The sequence below is a fragment of the Eumetopias jubatus genome, unplaced genomic scaffold, assembly GCF_037043125.1.
Source record: "Eumetopias jubatus isolate StellerSeaLion01/CBP00866 unplaced genomic scaffold, mEumJub1_p1.0 scaffold_8, whole genome shotgun sequence".
NCBI classification, from domain to species: domain Eukaryota; kingdom Metazoa; phylum Chordata; class Mammalia; order Carnivora; family Otariidae; genus Eumetopias; species Eumetopias jubatus.
In genome coordinates, this window is record NW_028274814.1 from 61,133,079 (window position 1) to 61,157,494 (window position 24,416).

Here is a 24,416-nt window from a genome sequence, read left to right on the forward strand (position 1 = left end):
AGAGAGAGAGCGTGCAAGCAGGGGACGGGGGGAGGGGAGGGTGGGCAGAGTGAGAGAGAGAATCCTAAGCAGACTCTATGCCCAACACAGGGCTCGATTTCATGACCCTGAGATCATGACCTGAGCTGAAATCAAGAGTTGGATGCTTAACCAATTGAGCCACCCAGGCATCCCTACCTAGTCTTTTTCTTTGTCACACACATGCATACAATGCTGGTAGACCCTACGATATGGCAATATGTTAAATTATTTGACTGTGGTATCATGAAGAAGTATTGTCTAACTAAGCTTGCCTCTCATCCATACCTTTTTCCTCAAGGCTTTTGTTTATATGACAGTGTCGATTATTGGGAATTGATATAATTCTGTTAAATTATTGAACTGTGATTTTTAATGAGAATTACACTTTACCCATAGGGTATAGCTTTTGATCAAAAGGTTGAAAGCTTTATTACTTTATTACTTGGAATCATTTATTTTCTTCTTGACTCTTCTTGATGCCAGTGATATTCTTTCTACCTTTGGAAATGAAGAGGATAGATGATGAAATATGTTATGTTACACCCCTTTAGGTAGCTAATACTATTTTATTTTCTGTTCAGAAGCAGTGTTGCCGTAAACAATATAGTGGTCAAGAAGCAAGAATATATCAGACGCTCCTGACCTTCAAACATACATGCTGGTATACACCTCTGCTGGGTAAGCATGGATAGCCCCCCTCTTACACCCTATCAGGCATGGCTGAGGGTAAGGTTCTTTTTGAAAGGGAAAATAATTAATCACAATTATATTTATACAGGAAAAGTTGTTGAATGTTTGGATATTTATCCCTGAATTCTGTCAGTCAACTGATGTTTGAGCACCTACTCTGTGCAAAGCACCATATTATGTATAATAGAGAATAAATCCTAAAATAGCTCACAGATTATCAGGGAGGTTAGAATGGGCTCAGAGAAGTCCAAGAAAGCTCTATAGAAGAAATGAGAGTTGAACCAGGCCTTGAAAGATGGGTTGCATTTGGAGTAGCAAAAAGCATGGAAAAAGTATTTTAACTGAGGAGGACAAAAAAAAAAAAAAAAACATAAAAACAAAAACCAAAAAAAAACAGAAGAATGCAAAAGCCTCAAGTGTTTGAAGAGGAATCAAAACTGGACAAGTCATTTTGGAAACAAGAGGAGTTTGGTTGTGATACAGTAGAATGTAAGTTTGGAGCAGGTTGTGGGTCAAATGGTGGGCTATTACTCAGTGCCAGGCTAAGGAGAATGAGCTTTATTTTAGGAAGAAATGTTCATGGTAGTGACATCTCTCATCACAACCGAGATGTGGTTGAAAGCAAAAGTTAATGGCTGGTTCTGAAATGACAAAAGACATGGGATGGTTATCAAAATAAAGTTAAGAAGAAGTAAATAGCAAGTAAGATGATCTGTGGATCATTTCAACTAGAGAAGGGAAAACTACTACCACTACTAACTGAATGGCCATTTTGTATCAAACAATAGCTTAGAGCTTTATAGAGATGATTTTACTCACACTAACCCAGTAATAATAACACAACCACAGCCCGACAGTGCCTGCAGATGCCTGCCATATACCAGGCACAGTTCTCTGCTCTTAGCATCACTACTACCTCATTTAATCCTCACCACATCCCTGCCAGGTAGATGCTAATGTAATTTGCATTTTCAAGATAAGGAAGAGAAGGAAACAGAGAAATATGGAGTTAGTAATTTCCCTAAGGTCGTGTGTCACTTCATATGTAAGTAAGCTAAGGCTCGGAGTGGTTTAGTTATGTGTCCAAGAGCACACAACTAGTATGTGGCAGAGCCAGGATTTGAACTAAAAATTTCTGATTGACTCCAATGCCTGTGTTTTCTTCTATTAAACTCTGCTGCTTCCTATACTCAGAAAAACACATAGCAAGATGGCTTCCTCCAAAACACATGATCCGTTACCCTATTTCCTTTGTCTCTTTAACGGGTCCCCATCACAATGTCTAACCCTCTTCCCTTCAGGGTTTGGTAAAGCTGTTTCTGTCAAGGGCCAGACAGTAAGTCCTTCAGCCTCTGCAGGCTGTATGGTTTCTGCAGCAATTACTCAGTATCACACAAGTGGCCAAGTAATGAATGAATGGGTATGTCTTTGTTACTGTAAAACTTTATTTACAAAAACAAGCAGCTGGATGTATTTTACCCTCTGGCTGCAGATTGTTGACCCCTCTAGTTGTTTTTAGGCAAGGATTTTCTGCCCCCTCCCCACTCTGCTTAAAAAAAAAAAAAAATGGCATTTTCACTTTCGCAGGGTTAATAGAATTGAACTGACTTCTGCTTTTTCAGAAATGGTCCAACCTCTCAAAAGGGAAAAAATTCATATATGTATGATATCTATTTTTATATATAATAAATACTATATAATATACATGAGAAAAATATATAAGAATTTTTATATATTATATATATGAATAAATATAAATAAGTATTTATTATATAGTTTAAACCAGGAACAAATTTCTGGTTTTATTCTTTTCTGTTCTGCAGATGCCTTGCATCTAGAGAGTCTCACAGCAATTCCAAGCCTGGAACTCACACTTTCCTCAGGTGTAGCCAAACGAATCCAGGTTTCATGTGAAAGGCCCAACTATGGAAAAGTAGAGGATGGTGATTTGGATGTGACTAGAAGACGCAAGTAAGTTAAAAGAGCAAAATATACTTACCCTATTCTTCACGGGTGGCCTATTCTTAGTGCCTGAACTTCTAATCAGTTAGACTTTTGTATCCTGAGACCATAACGTCTTTAGGATGGAACTTCTGACTTTCTGAAAATTGGCAATTTTAAAACAAAGATACCTCTATAGTTTTCCTGAAGTGACTTTTCTTGTTCTTTGAATTCTCTAATGTCCATTCTAAAACGTAAAAGACAAATCAGGCTACCTGAATGTTTCCCAACTTTTAGGAATATACTATATACTGCTAAGTTAACTTACTCAGAGAGGTTTTGATCATATTCTATTCCTTCATCCTCAAGGTTAATGAGCCTCTGCAAATCCCTGTCCCCACATCTGTGCTCACCTTTCTGAGTACACAGACTGACCTTCCTTAGGAAAAGTTTCAAAATGTCAGTGGAGTTTGTGAGCACTATCCACCCCAGTGAAATTCCCTTTCTGTATCAAGGGTGAAGAAGCAAGATTTTGAATTGCAAATTCTTTATTTTCATTTTTGGCTAGATTCTCTATGGTTTGCAACCTCTCTCTGGTGGAGGTTGGAGCTCTTTTTCCTCATGTCTTACTAAAACCATGAACTTAATTAGAAATTTGGTTAAGCTGGGATAGAGAAGGGAAACATTTTGGTATCTGCTGAAATTCTCAGTCTTTCTCTCTGTAGTAAGGAACTTTGCTTTCTATTGTCAGGTGCCCAGGCCCTAAAGTTGGCCCCCACCCAGGAACAGATCTTTCAGGTTGCATCAGGATGAATGATGACCTAAGGATGGAAGTGAGCATTTGACTATATTTCAACTTTATTTTAGTACTACTGTATCCTGGTCCTCCTCTCTGGGTGTATACATATTTTGAAGTATTATGAGCACTCTTACAGCAAGTATGAATCTTACACCACAAAACACAGATGCGTGAGAACTGTCAGCCTTTGATGGCAGGAAATTAAAATTCAGTCATTTGGGGGCTTTCTACCCCTTCTGTAGTATAAGCTCAAGGGTATATAGCCAAAAGGAGATTTTGGTGAAGTATACTGAACATTTTGTTAAAGAGGCAGGCTGGTTTGGGACTTAAAATTCACTAATGACTCTAAGAAGTCTCAGGTCTCATTGTCTCTCTAAGAATTGAAGCCAAGCCTAGATAACCTTTGACGTGCTGGTACTTTGTAAAAAGTCACAAAGTAGGACAATGCCCAGAGAGTGTTCTTTGCTACAGTTAGGTGCTAATGAGACTTCTCTACCTAACAACAACAACAACAAAAAAGAGTAACACTGAATAACATGTCATTTAGACGAACTCCCCAGGTTATGGAGGTATGTATGAAGTGCCTCCCTCAGTCTACAACCAGAGCCTGAGCTCCATAATTTTCTCAATCAAATGAAGCAGACAGTTCTGTTTCAGGATATAATAATCCATCATTCTTCCTTTTTCTTTCATTGCTTAATTGAAATATAGTTCATATATTAAACAATTGATTCAATTAAATGCTTTTAAATAAATTCACAGAATTGTACAACCATCACCAAAATTGATCTTAAAACATTTTGACCATCCTAAAAAGAAACCTCATGCCCATCAACAGTCTGTCCCTATTCCTCCCACCCCCAAACCCTCAGTCCTAGGCAATCACTAATCTACTTTCTGTCTCTTATACATTTGCCTAGTCTGGATATCTCATATAAGTGGAATAATACAATATGTAACCTCTTGTGACTGGCTTCTTTCACTTAGTATAGTGTTTTCATGGTTCACCCATGTTGTAGCATGTTATCCCCATACTTCATTCCTTTTTATGACTGAATAATATTCCAGTGTATGAATATATCACATTCTGTGTATCCACTCATCAGTTGATGGGCACTTGGGTCATTTCCATTTTTTGGCTATGTGAATGATGTTACTATGAATGTTAGCGTATAAGTTTTTGTATACACATATGAGTATTCTTTGGGGTATACACCTAGGAGTGGAATTGCTACATCATATGGTAACTCTAACATTTTGAGAACCTGCAAAACAGATTTTCAAAGTGATTACTCCATTTTACATTCCCACAAGTAATGTATGAGGATTCCAATTTCTCTACATCCTTGTCAACATTTGTCTGGGTGTTTTTTTTATTATTATTATTATAGCCATCTTAGCAGATGTGAAGTAATTTTGATGGTTTGGGTATGTATTTCTCTAGTGACAAATGATGTTGAACATCTTTTTGTGTACTTATTGGCCACTTGCACATCTTCCCTGGAGCTGTATCTACCCAGCTCTTTACCCATTTTAAAAAATGTGGTTCTTTTTACCACTGAGTTATATGAATTATTCTTATTATTCCTTTTAAGTGTGTGTATCTGACATTTTTCTGTTCCTTAATACCCATCCTATTGAGTAGCTAAGAAAAGGAAAGAAAAAGGAAATGAATCTATTTTGCTATTACTTAGCAGTTCTTGTAAATTTAATAAAGGAAGTTGGACTTGGAAGCTTACAGAATGTTTGGTTATTAGTAATTTCCCTTTTATCTGACACTGATTTCACCAACAAGGGGGAAGAAACAAATATCAGTTGTGTACCAGGTACTTTGTAGGAAAGCATTACCACATGCCATGTTATTAATCTTCTCTACAACTCTGAGTGGTAGGTATTCTCAGCTTTTGCAGATGAGACAACTGAAGTTCAGAGAGGTTAAATAACTTATCCAAGATCACTCAACTGGTAACTAGCAAACCTGGGATTCAAATTCAGGTTTGTCTAACTTCAAAGGAGAAGCTTTTCTCACAGACCCTCTTAGAACACTGATTGTAGACCTTTCAATCATAATAATTACTCATAATTGCCTTGAAAGTGGTTTTTTGGCTAAGAAATGTGCTATCTAAAAGGATCTCCTAATCCACTATCTTTAGGATATGAGATAGATTTTGTCTGTGGTCTTGACACCACTGAGAAACAGGAGCTAACAGACCATAATAGAAACTCCTATCAAACATCCCTGGGGAAATGGACACACTCCCTGAAGTTTATCATGCTGTCTTCTGCACCGTTTCTTCTAGAGTCCCCAGGAACAAGTCTGTCGGCTGCACTTGGTGGCTGATATCACCACTTCTCACCATTCCCTTTCCAGGTTTCTGCTCCACTGAAGAATCTCTTCAGCCTGTTCACTGAATGATTCACTCTCTCATGCTTATTCCTTGAGTAGATCCCCACTTCCTACCCCTCAGACTCCCTACACCCATCTCTAAACAAATAGAAAATTCTCCTTAGGGGCGCCTGGGTGGCTCAGTCGTTAAGTGTCTGCCTTCGGCTCAGGTCATGTTCCCAGGGTCCTGGGATCGAGCCCCGCATCGGGCTCCCTGCTCAGCGGGAGGCCTGCTTCTCCCTCTCCCACTCCTCCTGCTTGTGTTCCCTCTCTCGCTGTCTCTCTCTGTCAAATAAATAAATAAAATCTTTAAAAAAAAAAAATTCTCCTTAGAAAACCATTTTCTAAGCATTCTCATTAATAAGCGCAGGGAATTGGAATAAAGTATGAGATAAAAATTACAAAAAACATAATCTGTATTTACCCCAGTGACCCATAAATTATAGTGTTTTAAGTCTTTGGCTTCAAACTGTAGGGTTTTTGTCACCCTTGAGAGCCTTTATAACAAGCAACTTGATTTGGTCTTCAAGCCCCTCTCTAATCTGGTCACAACCTACCTTTCCATCATTTCCCACTGCCTTATGGTTGTCCCTGCATGTCAGTGAAACCGAGTAGCATTTATCATTGGAATATATCCCCAAAGCCTGCTTATACTGTTCTCTCTGCCCAGAACACCATGCACTTCCCCATTTCTCACATTCTATTTGTTGAGGCCCATTTCAAAACCAGCTCTTCTATAAAACCTTTCTTGTGGTAGCAAGAAATGTTTACAGTCAACATTTCCTGTCCTTCTAGACTAGAGGTAGAAATCAGAATAATTAGAAGTTGAGAGGTGAGGTTTTTCCCTGTTTCTACCTCTGTGTAACTATGGAAAAGTCATGTCTTTCAGGCCTGTTTCCTCATTTCTCAACTGTCCCACTCAGGAAAAAATGAGTTCACTCCCTTCTTTTAGACCCCAGTAACTCTTTGTCCTCCTTGTTGTCATCTGTATGCTCTGGTTGCATTGTAATTCTTTGTTGTCTTATATTTATTTCTGTAGTAGATCAGAAGCTTGGTAGAGAGTGCCTTTGACCATTAACCAACATGCATCTAGCACTCTGCACAAATTTGGTGTATGGTAGCTGCCCATTAATACTCATTAAATGCCTATTTACTTATTCTTGTACTCCCTACAGGGCCTATTTAAAACATCAAGACTGAGCACTCAGTGAAATTGTTGCGTTGACAACCTTGCTCTATTGCTTTCTGCCTCTTTTCTTTGGACTGGTATTCCTGAGAACTTGGGATTTATTTTTTTATTCATCTCCCATATTCATAGAAGAAGCTGCATTCTAGCATCCTTTTCAGAAAGCACAGGGTGAGGTAAAAGTGAACATCTGTATTCTTAGGATCTTTCTGAGTGAGCAAAGGACTCTAATAAGATTATTGTCTCAAGAAGAACATCTCATAATAAAATAATTTGGGGCCCAGTTTGGGACATTCTTGGGGAAAACAGTTCCTTTATTGACCCGGAAAATTTATTTATTTGGAATATTGTAGTGTAGAGAGAAAAGAAGAATATTAATTATTTCCAAACCTTGTCTTTTAGAGATTCAGACTGAGATATTTATGGAAGAAATGTTTATGATATCTGGGATTTACATCAAAACAATGCAGGGGTGTTTTTAGTGGGTGACGGAATAGATTGGCCACAGGTTGGTAATAGCTGAATCTGCAGAATGGGTACACAAAGGTTACTTATTCTATTCTGTTACTTTTGTATTTATTTAAAAATCTTTCCAGTAATGACTTAGAATTTTTAGCCACATAGCATAGACTTTGGGATCAAGCAGTCCTGAATTTAAGACTGGCTCTGTGACTTGCTAGTGGTATAAACTTGGACAAGCCTAACCTCTCTGACTTTGCCTGTGTCCCCCCGTGAAACAGATACAACTTTTCAGGGTTCTTTTGAGGTTTCAAATATACAATACATACATGTATGCACATACATATCTACATATCTGCAATGGCTAAGTTCTAGCCTAATCAATCCATGAAGACAAACCAAGTTGGTCATATTTAGAGAAAAGACAAATCTTAATTCTGTTTCACCACTTGCTGCTGAATAAGAAGACCTTTCATCTCCATGGGGTCCCTTCTCAACATTTCCAAGAATCTCTAGGGGCATATACTGCTATCTCCTAATGTCCTTCAGGCCCCACCAACTAGTGGGTCCCAGGAAAGGACACCTAACCTCCCCAGAGATTGTGGGGGAAAAGAAGCTGGTTTCACCACTCATATCTTTGCAGTCGTCTTTGTTCATGATCCCTGCTGCCCACAGGCCCTCCAGGCTGACCTCCTTGGAGCTCTGTGTCTGATCACCTAGTGATCTTCTCTCCCTGGGTGGTAGAGAGATGACTCTCCCTTCTTGTCTCAGGACTTCAGTGTGAGGTCCTACTGTGGTTGGGTGGACTGCTTGTGATGGGATTGTTAAAATTACCCTCTCAGTTAGTTTCAAGGCACATAAATAATCCAGCAGGCTGGGAGGCACAGTAGTCCCTAAGTAGCCGCCTCCCACTGCCTCCACCACTGAGGCTTCCTTCAGGAGCTAGGCCTGGCGGTCCGTTTAGCCCGACTTCCTCAACTCTTCCTCACTCTTGGCAGTTTCTCTCCAGGGCCCAGCTGTCTCTCCTGACAATCTGTCTTCTTCTCCTTAATCACTGCTCCCACCATGGAGTCTGAACAGCAGCCCAAGGGCCAAACTGAACATGTGCTTAGGTGCCTGGGTGTGTCCCCAAATACTCCAAGAATTAAGGAGCTTAGTGAAAATTCTACGACCATGAAACTGATTCTTCTCTCTACCTTTCAGTCTCAGATCAGACCCCACCAAGACACTTTATAAAGTATATGCAAAGTTCCTGATTCCTAGTAAACACTCTGAAAATAGCAGCTGTGACTGTCCCCCAGAATCAGAATGATCAGCAGTGTGAAGCTCAGAAGATACCTTGTTATGAGCATTATGTAGTGTGTAGACTTGTCAAATCACTGTCTTTTATACCTGAAACCAGTATAACATTGCATGTCAACTACACATCAATTAAAAAAAAAAAAAGCAGGGGGGGTGCCTGGGTGGCTCAATTGGTTGGGTGTCCAACTCTTGACCTCAGCTAGGGTCTTAATCTCAGGGTGGTGAGTTCAAGCCCCATGTTGGGCTCCACACTGGGCATGGTGCCTAGTTAAAAAAGAAGAAAGATACCTTGTTACAGTCAGAAGATATGAAAATTAATTTCTCTGTTTTTACTCTGGCTGTTGAAAAAAAAATTAAGTGTATTGCCATCCCTTTGAGCTGTCCTTCATGTTATTACATGTTTTTGTCTAAGATACACTATCACTAAGAGGAGGTGATTTATGAGACAAAGGACAGAATCAATTTTGAAATATCTCAGATTTTCTGGCCATTGTCTGTCCTGTTCTCTCAGGCTGTGTGTGGTGCAGCATTAATAACCTTGGAGAATAAATAACATTGACACTTGCAAAATTGGGACATGTAGAAGTTGACTGATAACTGCACTATAGATGAACCTCAGAGTGGTGGGTGTGTCCTGTAGATCTGAGGGTGTGGTGTCCTTTTAGTTACAAATTAAGAAAAAAAAACTTGTGAGGAAATTTACTTTTGTTTAGGTTACAGTAGTTGTGATCTTTTGGCATTCAATTTTACATTCTTTCTCTTTTTAGAACATGGAAACCGGCACTGAGTCAAGGGCATTTTTTTTTTTTTTAAGTTAGAATGAAATAAGACCATATGGACTTTTTTCAGTTTTTTTTCTCAGAAGATCCTATTAATTTATTTCAGTAGCACCAATCATCTACAATAGGTCTGGTAGCAAAAATTATATTGGTAATGTGAATGTAGCATAGTGGAAGGGTTTCTGCTCATAAAATCTACAGATGAAGAAACATTTCATCTAATAGAACAAAAATAAAGTGACCCTGGGAAATTATCTAAGCCAATAATTACCCTTACTAATATCTTAAAAGCTATACCTTATTATTCTTTAACTTTTTCTACCTAAATGTTGAAATAACAGTGGTGTGCATGTGTGTATGTGCGCGCGTGCATGCACATGCGCATGTGTGGCGTGTTTGCTAACCCAGCTGATGGGAGAATATGTCTCATTTTGTTCCATGAGTACCTTGGCAACCCCACCCTACGGTAGACGCTATCAAAAACAAATGGGCTGGACCACAGATTTTCATGTAAATGTTATGCAGGTTGATATTTGAATGGCTTGGACAGGAAGAATATTCTTCCTGCTCTGTGCTATGAACATGTGTTAGACTCATTGACTTGAGCCAATCTTCTACAGGTAAGTAAGTCTGTCATCTGAACTCTCTTTTTCTTGCTTTTAGTCAATTTCTTAACTTTGCTTGGTTTTAAAATATAACCAGCAGGTTATCTTTTTCATGATCTGCCCAGGTCTTTATAACTCTGTGGGGGTTAGGCTTTCTTACGGGTCTAGGATTCTGGTTTGAATAGTTGGGCTTTTGATGCTGGGAAAAAAAAGAACACAATTGTGGAAAATTTTTGCTGAGTTATCTCCCACCCCCACTCCATATGTACAGACACCCTGAGGAGTTATATTTAAAATTTCATTAACTATAGTTCTAAATTTGAAAAAAGAAAACTTTTGTCTAGCTATACTTGTAACAAGGGAAATATGCTGTTAGGTCAAATTTGTGAAAATCTGGGATTGAGATATGTTGTATATTGGGGTGTTTTCTGATCAGTGGGATTTATAAAGACTAATGAATTGGAAGTAATATCCAATTGCTTACCTTGCAACTGTTCCAGAACAATATAGTAATGTATGACTACTAAATATATGACATTTCTCCAAAATTACAGAATTATTACTTATTTAATCCATAAATATTTTATATTTATCAGAAAGCTTCTCACTAAAATGTTTCATATATAAGGTATTGAACAGAAGGGCTCATACAGAACATTACAGCAAATGAGACTAATTTGTAATATAATGGAAGTAAACTGTATTTCTGCTGTATTATTTTGACTTTAAATGAGACTTTTTTAAAAAAAAGTCTTTTTCAGACAAAATTAGCTTTTTAGTTAGTGCAATATTATTATTATATATGTATTAGTTATAGTACAGTAATAAGTGTCATTTCAAGCCATATATAATCAAAATTTTATATGTTATGGAGTCTTAAGTGGGCCTGATTTTTAAATTCCTATTAAGGAATGAATCCTTGCTGACTTTTATGAAGTATGATACTTGATGAAACTGAAGGATATTTAATATTTTCCTTTTTTATAGCTTCATTTCTTACATATATATTGGAATATAGTTAAATAAGCATATAATTACTAATGCATTCTATTAAATCTTTTAATGATAGGGCTATCATCATTTACCTGTAAGTTATGTTACAATTTCTCTTCAAAATGTAATTCAAATATTACCCCACTCTGTTTTGTGCATATTTCTTTCCTCTGTGGAATGCTGCCTATAATTTTTTATTTGTTTTATATATTCGTCTTCCTGATTGGCCTACAAACTCCTCTGGGACAAGGACTGTAGTTTTGTGTGTCTCCAGCTTCTGTCACTGCTCCTGGGACAAAGTGGGCCTTTGATGAAAGTTGTTGAATTAAATCAAGCTGATGTCATGACGGGCTTCAAGCACACATGGTCTGACCCAAAGGCATTTAAAGCAGAGGCAAAATAAAACAGAGAAGATTACCTGACATTGATATGTAGGAAGATTAGGTATAAATTCTTGCTTTGCAAGTTTGTGAATTCTTCTAAACATTTGAGATGAACATTTTAAACGTTTATGTTTAAATCATCTACCAGTGTGTAAGACAATAATTGGGAAGTCTGTGCCTTACCAACAGCCTGGGTTAGGGTATCTCAGAGACAGTTCTGTTTACAGTGGAGAGGACACTGTATTTAGTTCGAACTGGGTTTGAAGGCTGACACCACTATTCAGAATACTCCCGGGATATTAGTTTATTCACTGGCTTTACTTTCTTTACCTGAAATAAGTAAATATTTTCTTGCTAAAATCCACTTCCTAAAGTTGTTGAGAGAATTAAATGGGATGGTATATAAAAGGGCTTCTGTACATTTTAAGTGCTGTCATTATATTGTATAACTATGTATTCTGCAAACTGTTACTAAACTCATACCTTTCTGTGACGATAGTCAATATTGTCTGGGGTAGATTCTAAATTCTGTGTGCGATATACAATGTCCCTCCATTGAAACCTTTTGTTGGGCTGTGGCTGTTAATAAGTTCTTTCCTTGATTATAGAACACGTAAATGTCTTCATCTTTTCATTGTTTGTGCAGGTTCTTGATATGTTCAATTGGTTTCAGTTTTCAATATTAAATTTAATTCCTACGTAAACCAAACACTAATGAAAATATATGTATTAGAAAAACATTAAAGAGTAACCCATGTTCCCACTGCATTATTTGAGAGTAAGTGAGCTAATCAACCCTAATGTCCTAAAGTTCCCCCTAAATTAGGAACTTCTGATCAAGATTAAGAAGTTCAAATAAAACTTTCAAACACTTGCCCTGGCAGGCTAGGACCACAATTTTGTTAAGGTCTGTTTGAGCACCAAGCAATAGGTGCTGATGTAGATATAATCCCTCAGATCTTTGAGAATGGGATTAAGTTTAAAAGGTATTATTTGTCTAGCTAGACAATTGAAAACCATTTTTAAATCACCAGGTCAAAAGTTTTAGGTTGAATAATATTTCCATAAATAGAAATGTGTTATGCCCACATAGAATGTTCTGTTTAAAGACAACTTGACTTAAGTTCATGAAAGAAACTCTATCTGCCCTTTAAGTTTAGAATTTGTTTTGCCCAAGAATTTATTAGGTATTCCTCAAATATTGGACTTGTAAGTATATTTAAAATTGGATTTTTTTGCAAGTACAACTTGGAGAAAGTATGTTTATCAATCTACCCTACAGCATCCCAGTCCCGTATCCTCTTTTCTAAAAGAGCAAAGTAAATATGGGTTCATTTAAAATTGTATGAAAATGTTTGCTTAAAACAACCTCTCTGGAATGGAAAATGTCAAATTGTTGAACTTGTTTTTCCTTTTTTTTTTTTTTTCTTTAGGAGAATGGTGTTGACCGCTTGTATTCTGAGAGCCTGCCACAGTCCAGGTTTGCTTGCTTGTTTGTGTATATGAATTTGAATGTATATTTGGTTAATTTTTAAGGAACTCTTTGGACCTGGCACTCCAAAATATTTCCTCTACTCTCTTGACAGGGAATGTTCCACACTGTCATCTCCTGGACACACTTTGTCCACAGAGAGTACTGTAACTTCAAGTGGTGAGTGAACTTGGAAAATATATAAAAATAGAGGATTAGTATTATAACTATAAGCTTGGTTTCTGTGGCCTGCTGAGGTGAGTGCAAATGAAAAGAACATAGGCAAATAATTTTTTTTGCATAGTGTTCATGCTGTTAGTTTCTTCCTGTTGATAGATTCTGGGTCAGAAATTTTGAATATGGCTTCTGGTGACCTGGACTGTAAATCACTCTGTAAGAAAGAGGGAGATACAATTTCAGCTTCTGCTATGATAAAGATCACAGGTAAGCTATTGAAGTATTCAAATATAGTTCCCATTCCAAAGCAGTAAGCAAACCTGTAAGCTACTGGAGCAACTATCCTCATGGTTCAGTAATATTATTTTATTAAAAAAAGCTTGAAGATATAGTCTGGGGAAAAAAAGTCCAAGAGGTAATCATGGCCTTCATATATGATAATGTTGCCATTTTTTTCCCCAGTTCTATAGAAAGAACAAAAATTACAATATATTTTAATAGGGCTTAAATATTTCCTAATGGCAAAGATTGACTGGATACAACTGGGTCTCAACTGTGGCATAGATGTAGAATCACCTGCTTAGGAAATTCTCAGAATCCTGGGGTGCCTGAATGGCTCAGTGGGTTAAGTATCTGGCTCTTGATTTTGTCTCAGGAAATGATCTCAGGGTTGTGAGATCAAGCCCTCCATCAAGTTCTGCCCTGAGCATGAAGCCTGCTTAAGATTCTCTCACTCCTTTCCCCCACTCCCTCCACCATTCTGCCCTTCTGCTTGTGCCCATGTGCATGCTTTCTCTTAAAAAAATAATTCTCAGAATCCTAATTAGAATCTGTTTGGTTAAAAGGATGGACCAATTCGTGATGGTCCACTCAGGAGGCAAAAGAATTAACAGATAATATGTTACATCTTTTTTTGCTACTTGAGTCTGAAAACAAGGTAGTTATTCTCAACCATTCCCAGTGAGACATCACTACAGCTGACACTCATGGGAAGCACATAGGCTCCCATTCCCACCAAAAAAAAAACAAAAAAACAAAAAACAAAAAAACAAGGAAAATTCATTCTATTGTTTAAACTGGACAGTTAAGTTGAGATATAGATGCTAAACTAAAGGAGTTGTAAAATTGTAGAAATGGAATCCTTTCTTTATTTTAACGGAAGAATACCTTCATACTTTACCTCAGACTGAGTAAGAGAAATTTTAATTAGAACTACACCAAGATATCATTTTTCACCAGTCGTGTAGACAAAGATGCAAAACTTTGATTACACTCTGTTGGTTAGCTTGTAGGAGAAAAAAAGAAATCTCATACATTTCTGTAGGGAATGTAAATTATTATAATTAATATAGAGGGAAATTTGCCAATATTCACCAAAATGTTAAATATACATATCCTGTGATAAAACAATTTAGTTTCTGGGAATTTATCCTATAGATCTAAGTACTCACATGACTTGTAGAAGTTTCTTTACTACAGTATTTTCTATAATAACAAAATATTGAAGACAAGTTAATTATCAAAAGAAGCCTAGATAATATATATTGGCATCTCCATGTAATGGAATACTAATATACATCCATAAAATGTATATAAGGAAACTTTCTTAGAAAGATATCAAAGAATTATTGTCTCTTAAAAAACCCCAAATAAAAACATTATGTATTGCATATAAAATTTTGTGGGAAAGTAAAAAGGATAGGAAGAAGTTTTTATGTATGCATAATGTATCTCTGGAAGGCTAGACAAAAATTAAATAACATTGTCTGTGGGGAGGAAAAGTAAATTTCTTATAGGCATGTATGGGAGAGAAAATTTTTACCAAAAAATATTTTACACTTTAAAATTTATGGGCCATATGAATCTATTATCTATCTTAAAAGTTAACAAAAAAAATTAAAGTTTTCATTGGGAAAAGACGTTTTATCTCTGAAGAAAGTGGTTACCATTTTGTTCTTATTTCCATATAAATTTTAAAAACATAATACATTATTTTTTCTTAAAAAGAAACAAAACCTATTTATAGCTGCTGACCTTTATACCTGCACTGAACTAAATTCAAGACAATGGACCATGTAAAGAGGAAAATCATTATCAAGTACATTACGGTACAAATAAAGTACACAAAAATAAAGGGAAATTACCAAGAGGAATGGCATAAATTAAAAGTACCTTTGTTTCTTAGTTTGATGACTTTTTTTTAGAAAGATACCATGTTTTGAAAGGACATCAAACTTGGTTATCAGTCTTGCAACTGTAATTAAAAAAAACCTGTTTGTCAAGCTGATTGTTCATTCTTCCTTCATCCTGTTTCTGTAAGTTTAGTAGTAATGTGTTTGATTTAAAAAAAAGCAGCAGCCTTAGAAAAGATTTTAAAACTATTACTTGAAGGCCATTTATACAGATACTCATTTCTATTAAGAAATCTTATATGGCTAGCTTCCTTGGGAGCCTTAGCTGCTCTAGTCCTGATTTTTAATCAATGGGCACATTTAAAGTTTTTTGACATATAATTTGACTCACGTGTTAAGGTCTTTGACACTTACTAGTCTGCTCATATTGCCACCCTCACTATTTCTTCCTTTCTTACTTGTTACTGCTCAGGCAACTATTTAGTGTGTTCTCTTTTTCTCATAGGCCAAAGTCCAGCTCCTGAGAATATCGCACTCCAAGGCTCTATGAGTGAGGACAAAACCATGTTAAATTTGGTAAGGAAATATACATATGTTAACAGTAAAGGTAATGATATATTACAATGGTATAACTGTCCCTCTAGGTTTGCAAAATACTCTTAAAAGCACTGTCTCATCCTCTCAAAATATTATGAAGTTAATAGAATTTAATTACTCCAGTGTCTTATAGATGAGGAAGTAGGTGCCAAAGAGTCCTTGTGACTTGTTCAAAGTCACACAATAGAGTCAGAGCTAGGACCTCCTGACTCCACATTGTTTTTTTGTTCATTCATTCATTCATTCATATTCATCAAAGATCTACTGGAAACAAGCTCAATATCTATCAATAGAGGACTTTTAAGTAAACAAATGTATTAATAAATAAGGTTAAATAAAACAGTAATATTTACCTTAAAGATATGTTCTAATTAAGAGAACATGTTCTAATTAAGGGAAGAAACATACAGTTACTCAGTAATATATAATTACTCAGTGTGGTTAGGGATATAAAAGAAAAATGTTTGGGTTAAGAGGCCAGACAAGTGTCATGGAGGAGGTACCTTGTGAATGGTATCAAATGCTATCCAGGTACCTGGAACACTGCTATAAAACATTGTTTAAATGTTTATAGAAAAAGTTAAGTTCCTTTCCCTAAAGAGAGGGTTCATTGTCACTGATATGAATTTATAATTATTGAGGAGTAACTCGTAGACTATGGATCCCATTCCATGTTTCTTCAAGGGTCTTGTTTATGTATTAGTCCCCCTCTGTTAAGAGATGATGATTAGCAGTGTGTGTGTGTGTGTGTGTGTGTGTGTGTGTGTGTTGTTTTCCCCTCTGTATATGAATATTGCTTTAGTTAGGCCCATTTGGTTTTAAGAAACAGAGACTCAGGAAAGCTAACTCAAGTTAAGAGATGATTGTGGCATAGATATATTTGAGGCAATAGAGTAGATAAAAATTTTATAGTATTCTAGTCTGAGCGGAGTGGAATGATTGGGTATGTTATTTGGACTCGTCCTTTGTAGTGTAAAGTATATATAGAGTGTAGTGTTGGCTAACAAGAATGTTGAAAGTGGTTGCTCCTTACAAAAAATAGAGGAATATTTGAGTCCTCTAATCATTCACAGTAGTCTTCCGATAAAAAAGAATTTTTTCTCATCTCAAAACAAGATAGAAATAAACTTAGAAATAATTTGTTAGAAAACATAGTAATGGAGATGGGGTACTGGTTAGGATACTGGGTAACAATTCAGGCAAGAGATGAAGATAGTATGAATTTAGTGTGGATGGAGAAGAGAAGAGTAATTTGGGAGAGATTTAAGGGACAGAATTTATAGTACATGGTGACTGATAACCAGGATGGGGGTTGGGGATGCATGGGAAAACGTAAAAACTTAGGCTTATGGCTTATCCTACAGAATGAATAGACTATTATGAGAATAGGGAGGAAGTAAGAAGAATTTGGGGGTAAAATAAGATTAAGTCAAGTTTCAGGTTGATATGACATCAGTACTCTGAAAGATTATATACATAGCTGCATACCTATATTCATAAATTCATTCCTAGGACTTTTAGGAGCAGACACACATTTGTGAGCTATCAGCAAAAAACCAAGTATGTGAATAAGATTTCCCAAGGACTCTGGCAGGCAGGAAGAGAGCACTGAGAATAATGGACTCTTGCTGATTCCATTATCTCACAAAAGAAGGCAATGACAGAGGAAACTCAGAAGGAGCTACTATAGCAATAGGAGGACATCAGGAGATGAAAACCAAGGAGAGAAAAATCTTCAAGGAAGAGAGAATTAAAGATCATTTTAGATGCTACAGTGAAGCCAAATAAGATAAAGACTGAAATTTTCCCATTGAATTTGGCAATAGAGAGTTCACTGATAACTGGGGAGGGAGGTTTTCTTGGAGTATTAGGTACAGAGACAGAAGAGAGCTGAAAAACTGGAAGCAGCAATTATGGACAATTCTCCCCAGAAGAAGCATGACCATAAAGGATAGGATTAGAAGAAGGTGCCGTATCTAGAAGAGATCATGGGGTTGAGGGAGGATTCAGAAAACTTAAGAATATGTAAATGTTGATAAGAATGATCCCGTGCTTTACCTGTATTATTGCATTTGTAACATTTTATCAAAATCTTAGCTTCAGTTCTCTAAAAAAATTACATGACATTTTATCAATGGCTCTACCGAGGAAATTTGTCTTAGACTTTATTTTTCAGGGAAAATTTCCGAGAATGCTGAATAATTATCACCATAAAATTTTATACCTATTGCTTTCTCATTAGATTTTTCTCAGGCAGTATAGTACAACCCTTTTACCATTGGTAATTCTTGTTGTATAGATATATTTGTAAGATAGTTGGTCAGTGACCTTAAAATGTATTTATATGGAGTAAAAGCCTCACATAACATGGTTCTACCTGCAATTTTTGCCACAAGTTCCCCAAAGATCCCATCTAGACAGCTACATGTGATATCCTGGATCACCCCTACCTCTTTATCTATCCAGTCCTCCCACAGCATCAAGCTCCGGCCATGTTCCTTGTCTGTAAAGACTTCCCATGCTTCTCAAGCCATGGTGTCTCTCCCCTCCGTTTGTAGAGCACTTATTTATTGACATCTCATTTATTTGGCAATCAATCCTAGTTTGCCTTATGGTAACTTGTATCACATTTATAGCTGTTCATATGTTTCTGTCTTTTGTACCTCAACTAGATTGGAAACCCCCTTAGAGCCAATCCTGTTGTCTTTTTAACCTCTAGTTCAGTTCTTTGAATACCACAGTGTTTTTGATAGAGTAGGTTAGGAGAGGACAGGAAGTTGGGAAATGATTGGTTATGAAGGATTTCCACTCTATGTACAGCAATAAAATCTCTTTATGATTTTAGGAAGCAAAAGAAGAACCAGAAACAATAGATGAGCATAGAAAAGAATGTGCTGCAGGAGGTAAGGAATGTTCTCTTCCAACTCCCATGTGAACTTTTGTTCCTGTTTATATTTTTATGGGTGAAATCTTTCTGAGTAAAGATATGGTACCTATAATTATGCATCTTTAGCTAAAATCAGCCAATAAAACTGATTCTTGATTCAATTTGTATCATTTTTGAAAAGCCACATTTATGTTGCATTAACTATTAAGCCCCAAAGGACTTGTAATAACTACTACGTTATTGTGAACAAAGAACCATGTCAATGTTGGTAGTAAATTCAAGCTCTACTTTGAGATCTTTTTCTATTATCCTGTCCAAAAGTAAATAAGATAGTATTTAAAGAATAAGTGCTAATATACTTCCCTCCCCATTTCACCTCCAGTAGGATGGAGTAATGGATAGAGTTGAGACTTTGAAGTCACACAGACTATATTGGGTGACTTTCTGACCAGCTTTGACTTCAGAAGTTTATTTAACCTGAGTGTCAACTTCCTCATCTGCAAAATGGAAATGAGTTAAAAAAAATTAACCTTTATTGAAAATATATCATATGCTAAATTCTAGACTAGGTTTTTTTTTTAAGATTTTATTTATTCATTTGACACACAGAGGGAACACAAGCAGGGGGAGTGGGAGAGGGAGAAGCAGGCTCCCCTCTGAGCAGGGAGCCCGATGTGGGGCTCGATCCCAGGACCCTGAGATCATGACCAGAGCTGAAGGCAGACACTTAACTTACTGAGCCACCCAGGCGCTCTGAAGCAAATGCTATTATTAACTGGCTATTATTTCAGACATACTTCAATGAAATGCCTTTGTGTAGTGGAGAGAGGGCATTTGATCAAATGTGCCTTCGGCTGGGAACCTTTGTAACCCAATACTATTTTATTGTCTTTTAATAGACACTGCTCTTTCCTCTCGTCCTGTAACCACTGTGAAATCCGTTAACTTTAGACAAAGTGACAAGTAAGTTCTTCTTCACATGGCATGCTCACAGTTCTTGCTCTTCTGCTGAATTATGTTGGAATAATTTTTTTTTTGTCTTATCCTACAGCACTTCTGCTAATGAGAAGGAGGTGGAGGTCAGTTTTTTTCCCTTTAAGTTAAAAAAAAGTGTTTCTGATTCCCTTGTCTATCATCAGTTCATACTTTTATACAAGCTGTGGGTATGTTTGGTGTCTGGCTGGCTTGGCAGCAACTAAGTACAGGTAAAGCCGATGCATGCCAGCATTATGTTGCTGGGAGGAAAAAGAAATGGCTCAGCGTAATCTGGTATTAAACTGAAATATTTCACTACAACCAATTTTCTCCCCCTCACCCGTACATTATTTTGACAACAGGCTGAATTTCTCAGATTATCTTTGGGATTTAAGTGTGACTGGTTCACCTTGGAGAAAAGAGTGAAGCTTGAAGAAAGATCACGAGACTTGGCAGAAGAAAATTTGAAGAAAGAAATCACTAACTGTTTAAAGCTGTTAGAGGTGAGAATCCTAACAGTTGGGAACTACACATTTGATGATCATATTGTTAATAATGTTTTCAAGATTAGATACAAGTTTACTTGTGTGACTAAAACCAACACCAGGTACCAAGCCCTGCCTGACTCAAACGTAAATTAATAGGAAGTAAGAATTCAGAATCAGGCTAAAATAAAAAATTCACTAATAAAACAAATGCCTTTTGAAGTCATTGTGAGTCACCTGCCTTCTCTGGACATTCAAATAGGTTTCAGGCAGAAGAGTCATCATGCAGGAAACTGAGCAATAGGAAAGAATATCAATTGTAAGCTTCAAAGAAGAGAATCAAAAGTCTATTTCCATTTGATTAACTGAAAAAAGAGAATGGTGATTGATTTTAGTCTTCTCAGGTGATGGGCAAGCCCTCTCTAGGTACATAGGTAACAACTACTGTTTTTCCATTTTGTGAAATCTCCATATAAATATAGAGATGGGTTGGAAAGTTAAGAGGGTTATTTTTGGAAAAAAAATAAAACTTGAGAAACCATATTCTTTTTTTTATTGTCATAAAAAACACATAACATCAAATTTACCATATTAACCATCTTAAGTGTACAGTTCAGTAAAGTATGTTCACATTGTTGTAAAACAGATCTCTGGGACTTTTCTATCTTGCATATTGAAACTCTGTACCCATTAAACAAGCCCCCTTTTCTCCTCCTCTCGGCCCCCAGTCACCATTTTACTTTCTATTTCTATGAATCTGACTACTTCAGATACCTCATATAAGTAAAATCATACAGCATTTGTCTGCACTGAGCAATCTCACGACCCTGAGATCACGACCTAAGCCGAAACCAATAGCCAGATGCTTAACTGACTGTGACACCTAGAAACCCCTACTTTTCCTTTTTTAAATGACATACAAAATTTATGGTGTTTTAGACTTGGGCAAGTCTTAGAAATTTGCTCATGGTCACACAGTTAATAAGCAGTGGCTTGTTTGCTTCCAAAACTGCTGTCCTCTTAATTCTGTCTCTACCCTAGTGGGATGGATGGTTCTCCATCAGGAAGGCCATCATCGTGGATCAAAGACACAGGTTTCAAAGAAATATTCATAAGGCTGTGAAGGCATACCCATCTAGCCAGCTCAATAATGCTTTGTCATCAATGGAAGAGCAAGTAGCATAGTCAGAGCCATATCTAAATCTTGTATGTTTTCACTACTTTTATTAAAAGTTCAAACTGGGGTGCCTGGGTGGCTTAGTCAGTTGAGCATCTGCCTGTGGCTCAGGTAATGATCTCAGGGTCTTGGGATCGAGCCCCACGTCGGGCTCTCAGCTCAGCTGGTAGTCAGCTTCTTCCTCTCACTCTCCCTCTGTGCTCTTTCTCTCTCAAATAAATAAATAAAATCTTAAAAAAAAGTTCAAACCATGCCCCTCATATAATACATTCAACTCATTCACAAGCATAATTTCTTTACCATTAAGTATATCCCATTCTCTTAATTGTGGAAAGTGATAGAAATGTGTATGAAGAAATGGCAAATTCGGGAAGTAAGGAAGGAAGAGATTGAGATTAGATATAAAAGGTTTTGTGAATATTCTCATAGGTCTGATAGCCAACAAAGATATTAATATTCCATTATCATTCATTATTGGTCTTTGTTGCTGCTTTTCACTTTATACCAAGATGACTGAGATGTGACTGTCATCTGTATTTACAACATAGTCATTGTTAGAATCACTTGCTGAATACTTGGGTTGGATATATTTTAATACTTTGCTTTCTGTGCAGTCTTTAACACCACTTTGTGAGGATGACAACCATGCCCAGGAAATTGTTAAGAAGCTGGAGAAGAATATAACATTTCTTAGTCAGTGCACTGCACGAGTGGCCAGTAGGGCTGAGATGCTGGGAGCCATTAATCAGGTAATCTGTCTCCATTTCTTTAGCTAAATGAAATTACTAAAAGGATTTGTTTTCCCTGAGATTATGGATTACATTTCTAAGAAAAAGTTAAAAAAAAAACCTCTGTGTTATATAAGACATACGTGTTTAATATAGAGAAAATGGAATATGCAAATAAAAATGTAAAAAAAAAAACCCTCTTAATAGCATTAGCCAGTGACAATCATCCAAATAATCTCTTCCAAATATCAGTTTCATATTTTCTCCTTTCTCTTCAAACCATCATCATGTCCTTTCCCATCTTCTCTGTCAAATAATGACTGCTTCCTGCCTCAGTGAGAACATTGAGTCATTCAGAAGGGAACTGCCACAAGTTCCAAACCTAGTAACATCTGAACCCTCATACTTTTCCTTCCTTCCCAGTATAAAATATGAGTTGTCTCTAATCCTATCTAAGGCTAACCATCTCCCCTGCATACCAGAACCCATTCCTAATTTACTTAGAATCTTGCACTCAGATTCTCCCTACTTTCCTCCATCTTGAATCTTCCCTGCTACATTAAATCATTCTCATGAGTACACAAATATGTTGTTTTTAAGATGGGAAAAATAACATAAACACAAGCAAAATAATCTTTGACCCTTTCTTCTCTTTCTCTGCTCTCATTTATAGCAAATATCCTCACAGAATTGTACTCACTGTCTCCAATTTCTCTCCTCCCATTTGCTCTGAAATCTACTCTAAATGGCCTTAACCCACTCATTTTCCTTAGCTGACCTGCTACATTCAGCATATCTGAGCTCTTCCTCCTCCTGAAAACACTCCCCTCACCTGGCTTCCAGGTACCACATTCTCCTGTTTCTCCTCTTAACATCATGGGTCATTCCTTTCCAGGCTCCTTTATGGGTCCCACCATTCTCCTTGGCTTCATAATATCAATGGGCCCCAAGGCTCGACCCTTGTGCATGTGATGTCCATCTTCCTTCAATCCCCATACCATTCTGTGTGGTCAGTTGATAACTCCCAAATTCACATTCTTATCCTAAACCTTTGCCATGAGTTCCAGACTAGAATATACTACTATGGATGCAGCATTTCCATTTGGATGTTTGACAAACAACTTAAACAACACATACAAAAATGAACTGCTTATGGTAACTCCAAAACGTATTCCACACATGATCTTATCTCTGTCAAAGCTGATCAGATTGAAAATCCTTGGGAGTAATTCTCAACAATTTTCTCTCACACTTTACCTCTAATCCTACAGAAAATTGTAATTACTCTACCATCAGAATAAATCCTATTTACTCTACCATCAGAATTCAACCATTTATTTCCTTGTCCACTGCTACCACCTTGAGCTAAGCTACCATTCTGTTTTTTTGCAGATTAATACAATATCTTCCCACATGGTCTCCCTGTTTCCATTTAAACTCAGTACTCCTGCAACATAGTCTGTTCTCCATAAAGCAGCCAGAATAATCCTTCTAAAATGTAAGCTAGATCATGTTTCTTTTTGGTTCAAAGTCCTCCAGTGGCTCCTCACTTTTTTCAGAATAAAACCCCAAATCCTTATGATGGCTTAAAAAGGTTTACATGATTCCGCTGCCCTCTTAACTTATGAAATTTATTTCCTATGATAATCTTCCTGATTTATTGCATTCCAGCCAGACTGGTCTCCTGTCTGTTCATGAAACATGGGAGTAAACATGTAGTTTGTTTAGAATGTGTTCAAACTTAAATGACCATCAACTTAATATAGACTCCTATGTACTTACGATGTTATGTATGAATTTCATGGTAACCATAAAAACCTATAATAGATACACAAAAAATAAAGACAAAGGAATCATAACCCTAAAGAAAGTCATCAATCACAAGGAAGAGAGCAAGAGAAGGAGAAAGGACAGAAGAACTACAAAACAACCAGAAAACAATGAACAAAATGACAATAAGTACATATGTAGCAATAATTACTTTAAATGCAAATGGTCTAAATGCTTTAATCAAAAGACTTAGGATGACTGAATGAATAAAAAAAAAATATCCATCTATATGCTGCCTACAGGAGACATGCTTTAGAGCTAAAGACAGACTGAAAGTGAAGGGATGAAAAAAAAATTTCATGCAAATGGAAATGAAAAAAGCTGTGGTAGCAATAATATATATCAGACAAAATAGACCTTTTTTTTTTTTTCAGACAAAATAGACTTTTAAACCAAAACTGTAACAAGAGACA

General features: G+C 36.7%; 1 protein-coding gene across 1 annotated transcript in view; it reads left to right on the top strand.

The window, feature by feature from the left end:
- IRAG2 (inositol 1,4,5-triphosphate receptor associated 2) overlaps positions 1 to 24,416 on the top strand; it is a 116,025-nt gene that overhangs the window by 80,875 nt on the left and 10,734 nt on the right. The window contains exons 20-32 of the mRNA XM_088025708.1: positions 603 to 699; positions 2,535 to 2,682; positions 3,404 to 3,485; positions 9,552 to 9,578; positions 12,978 to 13,024; positions 13,131 to 13,195; positions 13,352 to 13,459; positions 15,830 to 15,900; positions 18,767 to 18,824; positions 19,708 to 19,771; positions 19,860 to 19,887; positions 20,146 to 20,286; positions 22,060 to 22,194. Of these exons, the coding sequence (XP_087881834.1) occupies positions 603 to 699; positions 2,535 to 2,682; positions 3,404 to 3,485; positions 9,552 to 9,578; positions 12,978 to 13,024; positions 13,131 to 13,195; positions 13,352 to 13,459; positions 15,830 to 15,900; positions 18,767 to 18,824; positions 19,708 to 19,771; positions 19,860 to 19,887; positions 20,146 to 20,286; positions 22,060 to 22,194 (1,071 nt within the window). The remainder of the gene's footprint in view (positions 1 to 602; positions 700 to 2,534; positions 2,683 to 3,403; positions 3,486 to 9,551; positions 9,579 to 12,977; positions 13,025 to 13,130; positions 13,196 to 13,351; positions 13,460 to 15,829; positions 15,901 to 18,766; positions 18,825 to 19,707; positions 19,772 to 19,859; positions 19,888 to 20,145; positions 20,287 to 22,059; positions 22,195 to 24,416) is intronic.